Raw genomic sequence first — 12109 nt, 5'->3', positions numbered from 1 at the left:
AGATATATAGAAAGACAGTTAGACAGATAATATTGAGAAATAGACTGATAGATAGATATATAGAAAGACAGTTAGACAGATAATATTGAGAAATAAACTGATAGATAGATATATAGAAAGACAGTTAGACAGATAATATTGAGAAATAGACTGATAGATAGATATATAGAAAGACAGTTAGACAGATAATATTGAGAAATAAACTGATAGATAGATATATAGAAAGACAGTTAGACAGATAATATTGAGAAATAGAATGAAAGATAAATATATAGAAAGACAGCTAGACAGATAATATTGAGAAATAGACTGATAGATAGATATGTATAGAAAGACAGCTAGACAGATACTATTGAGAAATAGACTGATAGATAGATATATGGAAAGACAGCTAGACAGATTCTATTGTAATATAAATGGATAGAGAGATAGAGAGAAAGACATATATAAATATAGACATGAACGGATAAACCTATAAATAGAAAGACAGATAGACAGATATGTAACGAAAAATAGACGGATATTATACCACAGATAAAAAGACATCTTAACAGCTAGATATGGCTAAATAGATAGAAAGACAGAAATTAAGACAGATAAATAAAAAGAAATAGACGGATATATATAGAGATAGATAGACAGATAGATATATATATAGAAATATAAGAAAAATAGATAACTAGATTTAAAAAACATAAGGAAAGAAATAGATAGATATTTGACGTACGGAAATATATATAAATATAACAATAGGCAAATTTGGAAGATAGATTAATTAACAAATATTGCAGATTGACATCTAGAGAGAAAGATATTTAAACATTCAACATATGCAGAAAAGTAGCAAGTAATTAAGTTTTTATAGGTACGATTTGATTTACAAAAAAAAAACTAAAAAAACGCTGAAAGGAAATCAAAATAGCACTCACCACTTCGTCTTGATGGTCGACACTAGCGCCCTGCTTGATCAGCTGTTTAATTATATCCACGTGACCCTCAGCTGATGCACGTTGCAGAGCTGTGTGCCCACTCTGCAAAACATAAATTATAAAAATCCTCCAAAGGAATTGATATTTTTTCATTTTTAATAACATATTCATGAATTGAGTCTTTGCCAAAAACTCTAATTTTCTAATGCTTATATCTAACCAACCTGATGGTGTAAACCTTTAATATTTCAAAGTTAAATTATTTTATATAACAGGGCTCATAGTTTTAAATATGTAAGTTCTATGACCGCGGGTTGCAAAGATTAGAAATTCAGTGTTCATGGCAAAGTCAAAAATAAATTACTGCACTTTAAGAAATAAGATTACTGTTAATATCATTAATACATTGAAACAGAAAAAAACAGAAAAAGAAGAAAAAAGGAAAATCAAAGAAAGAAAAACGTCGAAAACATGAAAAGATAAAACTTACAAAATCTTGAACTGCTACGTCGCATCCCCCCTGTAGTAAAGCTGACACTGTTTCAGCATGTCCTGCACTTGCAGCCTCAAAAATAATATTTTTTTAAAGAGATTGTAGACGTTTTGATAAGTGACCCTTTATTTACAGAGTGGCATGTCTGATTCACAACAAGATCCTATAAAACATTTGGAAAAGTGTTTAATTCTGAAAAAAAAAAATTTTCTGTTGCATAGATCTGCAACACAATTTTAAGATAGACAACGCCTTGGTGTTTGCTCAGATAAATGTTTCAAGGATACCGATGTGAATCAGACACGCAATTCCAAACATAAAGGGTCACTTAAATATACGTCCACAGTCTCTTTAAAGTGAAAGGTGGAACAAACAAAACTTTGATAAATTAAACTAGTTTGAAAACCAAAATACTCTGAACTAGGAAGACGACTTCAGGACTCAAGTTATGAGCAATGGGACACGGCAATTGTGCTTGTGCATTGTAAACGCATGACTAAACCATTTCTTTGTGTGTGAATAAATCTTTATAATTATAATAATAATATAACAAGTGTATAGTAAAACTTATTGCTTTGTAACAACACCAAATACACTTAAGTATTGCTGTGAAGTCGTCTTCCTATTTCAGAGTTTTCTGGTTATCAATGTAGGTAGTTCTACTTAAAAAGAGAAGAATTATTCATAAATAAATAAATAGATGAATTGTTATTTGAAAAGGAATTGATTCTTTGCCACAAAGTCTGAATTTCTAATCCCTGTATTTTTGCAAATAATATCGTAGACCTTAGATAATTCAAACTATGAATTCTGTTAGATCAAAATTTCAAGTTTGAAATATTGAAGGTTTACGCCATAAAGTTGTAAAGGATAAAAAATTGAGCTTGTGGCAAAGAAATAATACCTTTACATGTCATTAAAACTGAAATAAAAAACCTGACCAATTTTTTGATGAAACCCGTATAAAATTCATTTTTTTTTCAAAATTCGCTTTTTTTTAAAAAATTGAAAGTTAATCTTCTTAACAATTCGAAAAAAAAATTAAAAGCATTATTTTTAATTCCACGGGTAACGCCGGGCACTTCAGCTAGTATGTCATTAAAATTAAATAAAAATAAAAACCTGATGTAAAGCAGTTTGTCCTTCAGCATCAACAATAAAGGGAGCCCCATCCTCCAGTAGTTTCAACATTATTGTTGTTTTCATTGCATAATCTAATAAAATCATACAAACTACACCCTTCCTAGTCAAAACATGGTAATAAAGGATAAAATTCAACTTTAGCACGTAGGATTTACACAGGGTGACCCACACAGTATGAAAATTTAAATACATTCTTAATCTTTTTAAATATAACGATCTGAAGGTTGAATTTGATCAATAAGTTATTAGGATATATATTTATGCAAGCAAAAAAAGATTAAATTAATTCAGTACAATAGTATCCTAAGTCTGTTATGTTTTGTGGGCATTGGTTAACCCTGTATAGTTGCTCTGCAACACGTTGCTAAGATATATGGATAAGAAAATTTGAGTTTGTGGCACAAAATCATTTCCTTTATCAAGTTCAAAGATGAATATATATATCTTACTGTTAAAAATATAAGATTCTAAAACTTGTCAACCTATTTTAAACCTGTTTAGCAGAAACAACTTTAAATAATGATGAAGAAACCAATAAAAAGTTTTAAACCTGTGTTTGTCCACTTGCTGCTGCCTCCCTGAGCTGGGAGGCCAGTTCAGTCTCTCTCCCACTCAACATTCTCCAATTAGCCTCCGATCTAAGAGTTTGATCTCCTCCGAATCAGTTGAAATCCTCCGATGTTTCTTGTTATTCTCTAACACCATGGATTATATTAAACGCCGCATCTAAAAAAACATCGATTTAAATCTTATTTTTTTTTCAATTGAAGTTTCGTTAACAATCAATTTCTAATGCAGGAAATTGTCAAAAAAAAACGACAGTAACTTCTACAATGGTAATCCGGTAAATATCTAAAGGGTACCGTTGTAAATCGGATATGCCCCTCTTTTTTTAAAGGTCACTTGAAATTAAAACGATAGTCCCTCTAAATCTCACGAGTGCTTGATGTGGGTGTTCGTTTGTTTGTTTGTTTCAGACTGTTTTTCTTTGTTTGTTTGCACTGCTCGCTTCGGGTTTAGGTATCTACTCCATCCATCATGCTGGAATCCATTTTGAATTCGAAATTCAATTTTCCCGCTTTTTCCATGGATTAAGCTGGCACATTGGAGTGCTCAAAGAGAGACGAAAACACGAATACAATCCCATAAAAACATTTAAGCCAAGGATAAAACAGAAACTAAAGATGACGGTAAATACTAAACACGAAATATAGAAAAATGGCTAAATCGTCTAAGAATAACATAATATATGAAAAAGTTAGTCTTTGGCAAGAATTTTTAAAAATAAATTAGAATTTTGAATTAAGATTTACTTAAAATGAAATTGACTGGAAATGTTTTGAAATTGTAAGGGACTGTAGAGGAAAAATGAAAGGGCCGGGTATAGAATGAAACCTGAGAATCTCAGGCGTTAAACATGTTGTCAAACCTTATAGAAATCAAACGTATGGACCCGCTACGTATAGCAACATGGCGTATTTTCCGGTAGTACATTTTTTATATTTTTGAAAAATTAAATTATCAGTGTAAAGTAAATATAATTTTCATAAAATCCTTTTATTTAAATGGTAAAACGAAATTTTATGAAATCATATTAGCATTACTGGAGAACTTTTTTTTATACTTTTAAGATTTTTTTCCAAACCTAAAATGTACGTACTAAACTGTTTTGCTCCTTTAATGTCTAGGTTATGTTAAAAAAATAGAAATTATGACAATGATAATGATAAGCTACAATATTTTACAAAAACGTTTAATTTTTCAAAAATATAAAAAAAATGTTCTCCCGGAAAATACACCCTGTTGCTATACGTAGCGGGTCCATACGTTGGATTTCTATAAGGTTTGACGCCGAAAAAAGGGAGAGAAAATTTTTTCTCTTTGATAGTTTGTATGAAATGGTTGAATATGGATTTATATGTCTGTTTTTTTGTTTATATCAAATATATAAGGTCAAAGCGGCTTAACCAACGCACCTCTAATTCAACTTAAAGTCTGACCGCGTCAACCTTGTTGAACCATCTAGTCCTATTAAGTGTCTGCTTTATTTACCCAATGTCCAGGCGATACAGTACAAACTGGGACCGGAAAGGTTGACCCGGCTCGGAAATTCAAATGTACTTCGGCTGCCCGTAAACAAACAAATTAATTTTTTATTTTCGAAATTCAAAAGTAAAACTGTGCAAAAATGTTTTTTTTACATTGTACACCACTAGACTGTACTAGTATTCACCCCTTCTCTATTGTCTACGCCCCTTGGTATTTGACCGCTAGACTGTACTGGTATACACCCCTCTCTGTTGTCTACACCCCTGATATTTGACCACTAGACTGTACTGGTATACACCCCTCTCTATTGTCTACGCCCCTGGTATTTGACCACTAGACTGTACTGGTATACACCCCTTCTCTATTGTCTACACCCCTGATATTTGACCAATAGACTGTACTGTTATACACCCCCTCTCTGTTGTCTGCACCCCTGATATTTGACCACTAGACTGTACTGGTATTCAACCCCTCTCTGTTGTCTACACCCCTGATATTTGACCACTAGACTGTACTGGTATTCACCCCCTCTCGTTGTCTACACCCCTGATATTTGACCACTAGACTGTACTGGTATTAACCCCTCTCTGTTGTCTACACCCCTGATATTTGACCACTAGACTGTACTGGTATACACCCACTCTCGTTGTCTACACCCCTGATATTTGACCACTAGACTGTACTGGTATTCACCCCCTCTCTGTTGTCTACACCCCTGATATTTGACCAGTAGACTGTACTGGTATTCACCCCCCTCTCGTTGTCTACACCCCTGGTATTTGACCACCAGACTGTACTGGTATTCACCCCCTCTCTGTTGTCTACACCCCTCATATTTGACCACTAGACTGTACTGGTATTCACCCCCTCTCTGTTGTCTACACCCCTGATATTAGACCACTAGACTGTACTGGTATTCACCCCCTCTCTGTTGTCTACACCCCTGGACTATTTGACTACTAGACTGTACTGGTATACACCCCCTCTCTGTTGTATACACCCCTGATATTTGACCACTAGACTGTACTGGTATTAACCCCTCTCTGTTGTCTACACCCCTGGACTATTTGACCACTAGACTGTACTGGTATACACACCCTCTCTGGTGTCTACACCCCTGATATTTGACCACTGGACTGCACTTGTTTGAACAGAAGTTGGCACTAAATGATCCATTGGCCACGCTTCATCATGCAACAATGGATTTACAAAAATAAAAACAAAGATAGACTTTTTTCCTGCGTTAATTACATCATTAGTTTTTTCTTGCCTCCAGTTTTTTATGTCAAGACTTTCGTAATGGTTTTCTTTTGTTACTGTTATCATGGTTCTTCTTGGTGTATCTGCTTTGGTAATCCCAAAATCTTGACAACCTGATGTCGCAGACATTTGACTTTTCCATCCAGTTGTTCTGTTAGATCAAATACAGGGTTACCCATGAAGGGTGAGACTTCAAAGACTACTGTACGGATTACTGTCTGTTTACTTATATTCATAATATCCTGAAACTGTAAGCTTGATTGTTTCGTTGCAAATTCATAAAAAAAACATAAAAGACTATCTTCAAGACAGAAGAGTTAATTTAACCTTGGGATCGTCATATTTTAAGAATTTCTGGTCGTCTTTACAGTCTCATCCATCGTGGGTAAACCAGTAGTGTAAGTTTGAAATATCTGTATAGTTTACACCATGATATTAGATATAAATATAAGGATTAAAAAGATAAAAGTTTTTGACGAGTACAGTTTTTTTCAAAAACTAAACCCAAGTATTCACTGCACTGCAATTGAGTATACATTATCACACGCCACACATGCAGGGTTGACTTAGATACGTCGTTTATTATATATAGATCTAAATAATGTTACGCGTATTCAAATAGTTTTTAAGTGTGCTTTGTTATTTCAGTTGAACGAATAGTAAGAATGAATTAATATAAGTGCAAAATGTAGGATGGATATATGTAAGGAAGACACAATATTTTCTGTTTGAGGTTGCGTGATTATTTAAACATGAAATTTATATTCATTTGTAATTTTTTCATTACAATTTGTGATTCTTGGTTGATTTTATGACTATAAACTTTTTCAAATTTTTATAAATATATTTTTTTTAAATATTTGAATTAAATGTGGCAGAAAGCGGTGAACAAGTTTTGGAGTTGAGTACTAAATGTTATTTTACTTTCATTTGTTATCCATCTTTCCTTTATGTCAACGGTGCCATACTTCTTGTTTCAATCTACACTAATTCATCTAACAGATACATACATATATAGAACTGTACGGTTATAAATCAGTACATAAAAATATCCAACTGTACGGTTTAACATCAGTGCATACAGATATCCAACTGTATGGTTAAAAACTGTACATAAATATATCTAACTGTATCGGTACGGTTACAACAGTACATACAGATATCCAACTTTTTCGGTTTAACACCATTACATACAGCTATCCAACTGTACGGTTAACAAAAATAAATAAATATATCTAACTGTACGGTTAACAACATTACATACAGATATCCAACTGTACGGTTAACAACAATAAATAAATATATCTAACTGTACGGTTACAACAGTACATACAGATATCCAATTGTACGGTTAACAATAGTAAATAAATATATGTAACTGTACGGTTAACAACAATACATAGATATCCAACTGTACGGTTAACAAATTACATACAGATATCCAACTATAAGGTTAATTACCTATTTATGTATTTATCTGATTATCTTTTGTCAAACGTCCATTATTATCCACCTCATGGAGTAGCACAAATCTTGCTTATTTCCTGGTTCTATTCTTCTATTACTATAATTGGCCCATGTCCCTTTAAATTGCTCAACAGTTCTGTCCTTAGCACCCATATTTGACCCCCCCCCCCCCCCCTTCTCCTCTTTTTGACATTATGTCCCGGCCTGGAAATAAACCCAACCCGTCCTCTGTCCCGCTTTTTCCCGTCTGACCTCTAGCGTGCCGGGCCGGAGATTGACCTCACGAACTGGCACGGGCTGGAGGGCGTCTGACCCCCGGCCCGGCCCGTCATAGCGCTCTAGTTCAGGAGCCATGAGAGTCCATCCGTCCGCCAGTCTGTACTCTACTCACAGATAGAGCGCGCACACAAATTATTTCGCGCCAAAATGCATTTAAAAATGTAAAATCTCAAAATTGCATTTAGCATAATTTATCATTTCGGACTGTTGAGTTTTTAAAAAATCTAAAAATGAGTGTTTCTCTAAGTTCTACAGTTGAGACAGGATCTAATCATTTACAATTGCTTCTGTTGCATCAGCTGTACAAACCGTACATATCAGGTATGTACTGCCTAGGTACAATGTACAGCAAATTCAATACACTGCTTTACAAATGATCACTGCGGAAAAATCACTTAAACTATTTGTTACAAAAATAAATGTTGGAAAAAAACAGGATATTTTTTTTATAAATTTAGTTTAAGCTAGCTTAATAATAAAATACAATTTCCCTGCTATATTTTAATTAATCTTAATGGTTGAGCTTTTCTTTATGTTTATTGCTAATTAAGTTCTCTGATAAACTGTTTTATAATATAAAAGAAATTCCATGCACTTTAATGAATAAAGCAAAGAGGTAAAAATTTGAATTATTATAATAGCACATGTATTTAAATCTAAATGAGCATGAACTCAACATTATCATTAAAGAAATATTGAAAGATCTCAAGCTCAGAAAGGAAACTTTAGTATGTTTAATATTGGATAGTAAAACCGTACACGTTGCAACTGTACACAGTGTATTATATATATCAGTAAATGATGTTTACAGCAGCCACAGTATAGTTTCGTATAAAAAGTAAGTCACGTAAAATTCGTTTTACATTAAACACATGTTGTACTGTACTGGTTGTACATGAAAAAGGATGTTTTGTACACTTTACAGCAACCACTATAATAGTTGTACACAAAAAACGTGCCGTGTACAGCAACCACTGAGCCCAAAACTTAAGACAGGGTATCGTTATGAAAACCAGTTTTGGAACCCGGGTTTCACAAATGGGTTTACCCAGTTTTGTAGATATCGATATTTTTGTTTTGAAATATTATTTTATTTAATCCATTATATCTTACCATTTTTATCAAATCTCTTCAATCAAAATCTACACAAATAATAAGACCCCAAAAAGGAAACTCGGAAGTTTCGTTCAACGATACTCTTTTAAATTTCAGGCTCTGTTCTGGTTGTACATAAAAAACGTTCTGTGTCAGTGTGTACACTGTACATGCTATACTATACATTCAAGGTTAAACATAATAAAAACATGTGCTGTGTGAAACCTATATTCAATATAACAATTAATAATTCTGCGAAATTAATTGTTAATTTGGCTTCATACTTCATACACAAACAAAAAGTTTGGCAAAATTGAAATTTCTTTATAAACTTGCAAAATAACAAGTTTTAAACCAGAAATGTTATGAATCGTAAACTCAAAAAAAAGAAATATCAGTGCATTAAATTTAAAACAATGTGTACATATGAGTAACCTCAAATATATAAAATTATTAGCAATATCCTTAGTTACATTATTTTTAAACATTTTATTTTGGAGATAATTACCAACATTTTTCAATTTTCGTACGAAACTAATTTAAAATGTGAATGTTATGAAAGAGTTAAATCTGTTAAAATCTGTGTTTGCTGGGTTTAAAATATAAAACATGTGGTGATAAACTAGAATTCAGGGATAGATAATATTACCATCATCCCTCCCTCACCTAACCATCAAATTTGTATACTTTTTTTAAAAAGTCAAACAAGTAAAAACAAATTTTTTTTTAGAAATACATATTTTAAACTTTCTGGAAGCCTTGGAAACATCAGAGATGAGTTTATATAATATTTAAATAAATACACTCATTTATATACTGAGACTGAGAGCCATATACCCTCCCCCCCCCTCTTTTGCCGTCTTTTGCCGAACACTCTTAATAATTCTTATTTTAAATATATTCCCATAATCGGAAAAAAGAGACAAAGCAGAAGTAAGTCAAATTCATATTAGTTAAGCTATGTATTGAACACCAAAATAAAAAGTACAATGATACTTATAAAAGTTTTGATTAAGAACGACCTTTAAGGAATCTTTTTGTTATAAGGCAAGTAGTTTTACTTGTTTAGCTTGAACATTAACCTATATAGTGAGATGAGTTTGTGCACACTAAATACAATTGTGGTTTTTGTTCCTTGGACAATTAATAATCATAACCTGAGTATAATACTTGTCTTCAAACTCTAAAAGTTCATGTGTTGTTAAGTAAAGGTTCACCTTAGATTCACCCAGTGTAGTTAGTTTGGCTTTTAATCTAGTTGACAAGGAGTCCTTAATCTAGTTGACAAGGAGTTCCTAATCTAGTTGACTAGGAGTCCATAATCTAGTTGAATAGGAGTCCCTAATCTAGTTGACCAGGAGTCCCTAATCTAGTTGACTAGAAGTCCCTAATCTAGTTGACTTGAAGTCCCTAATTTAGTTGACTAGGAGTCCATAATCTAGTTGACTTGAAGTCCCTAATTTAGTTGACTAGGAGTCCATAAGTTGACTAGGAGTTCCTAATCTAGTTGACTTGGAGTCCCTAATTTAGTTAACTTGAAGTCCCTAATTTAGTTGACTAGGAGTCCATAATCTAGTTGACTTGAAGTCCCTAATTTAGTTGACTAGGAGTCCATAATCTAGTTGACTAGGAGTTCCTAATCTAGTTGACTTGGAGTCCCTAATTTAGTTAACTAGGAGTCCCTAATCTAGTTGACTAGGAGTCCCTAATCTAGTTGACTAGAAGTCCCTAATCTAGTTGACTTTAGACTATAGAGTCTCTAATGTAGTTTGGCGTTTATCTGTCTAGCTTCTAGTGTGTTAGATGTTTAAATGGATTCAATATATCCTATTGTTCAATAGTTTACTGAACTTTGAGAGGTTTAGTGATTTAAATAGAAACAAAATAGAAGAGTTTAACTTTACACTGGATTTACAGTACGTTTGTTTGTTTGATGAAGACATCATTAAGCAAAGTATAAACATGGGGGGGTCTTCCAGGAAGTGAGGATGATGATATGAGTAGGTTGACCTATACATATATATATAAATATTAAAGACAAGAACTGATTGTCATAAATCTATCTAGGTCGTGTTCATAATAGACGGTAAACTATCAATACAGAGGAACTTGCTCTGGATGTCGTAAGTAAACATTAATAGTTAGATGTAGATAGAATATAAATTGTAGGTAAAAAAAGTAGATTTGTACAGAAAAAAAGATACAAAGAATAAATATAAGGAGGGATATCAATAATACAAAAATTTAATTATATCAGAAAAGAAAATACATGGGATGGAAATTGAAAAACGGATAGAATAGGTTATAGCTTGATATATATGACAGATAAAAGAGAGAAAAGATTAATATTCAGATAGATATATACGATTATACAGATAGATATATACGAATATACAGATATATACATACGAATATACAGATAGATATATACGAATATACAGATAGATATATACGAATATACAGATAGATATATACGAATATACAGATAGATATATACGAATATAAAGATAGATATATACGAATATAAAGATAGATATATACAAATATATATAAAGATGAATTTGATGAATCCATGTTAAGAATAGAAGAAAGATAAAAGGAAAGATAAAAATATATGTACCTACGTAGTATACAAAGATGGAAAGATAGATGTAAGGATTTATAGAAAGAAAGTTAGAAAGATAGAGAGATAGAAAGTTAGAAAGTTAGAAAGATGGAAATTTAGAAATAGATAGAAAGATAGAAATGTTGAAAGGTAGAAAGATAGAAAGTTAGAAAGAAAGAAAGATAGAACGATAGAAAGATAGATAGCTAGAAAGATAGAAAGATAGATAGATAGAAAGATAGGAAGGTAGAAAGATAGAAAGGTAGAAAGATAGATAGATAGAAAGATCGAAAGATAGAAAGATAAAAAGATAGATAGATAGAAATTTAGAAATAGATAGAAAGAAAGAAAGGTAGAAAGATAGAAAGGTAGAAAGATAGATAGATAGAAAGATCGAAAGATAGAAAGATAAAAAGAACGAATATATATTGTTGGTTATTGAAGTGTCTAGGTAAGAATAAAGTGACAAATATACTGTAATCACAGAACCAAGTTCACAACAACACTTCTCTCTATACACAACTTTTTATAGTTTACTTCTCAACTAAACTCGTCATAGATTATAGATAGACAGATAATCAGAGGACTAGATAAATGTCTGTTTCAGGGGATATTTCTAAGTATTTACACAAAGTATTTACACATAGTGTACTATTGGTCAATAAAGATGTAGATATATTAGCGCCAGGACATTAACCATGGTCAGCCACTTCCAATCAGAGCTGCCCACTGGTCAATCTTGACCAATCAAGGACCAGCACTGGTCAGTCCGGTCCAATCACAGAGCTG

General features: G+C 32.4%; 1 protein-coding gene across 1 annotated transcript in view; it reads right to left on the bottom strand.

Annotated features, from left to right (window-relative positions):
* LOC111715285 (uncharacterized) overlaps positions 1-2618 on the bottom strand; it is a 23620-nt gene extending 21002 nt beyond the window's left edge. The window contains exons 1-3 of the mRNA XM_023490594.1: positions 2545-2618; positions 1420-1494; positions 930-1031 (exon numbers count right to left, since the gene is read on the bottom strand). Coding sequence (XP_023346362.1) covers positions 930-1031; positions 1420-1494; positions 2545-2613 — 246 coding nt within the window. The 5' untranslated portion in view covers positions 2614-2618. The remainder of the gene's footprint in view (positions 1-929; positions 1032-1419; positions 1495-2544) is intronic.
* Between the last annotated feature and the right edge of the window lie 9491 nt (positions 2619-12109).

The sequence above is a fragment of the Eurytemora carolleeae genome, unplaced genomic scaffold (genome assembly GCF_000591075.1).
Source record: "Eurytemora carolleeae unplaced genomic scaffold, Eaff_2.0 scaffold1658, whole genome shotgun sequence".
In the NCBI taxonomy this organism is placed as follows: Eukaryota; Metazoa; Arthropoda; class Copepoda; order Calanoida; family Temoridae; genus Eurytemora; species Eurytemora carolleeae.
The sequence above is the reverse complement of the archived record's forward strand: the minus strand, read 5'-3'. Positions and strand labels throughout refer to the sequence as shown.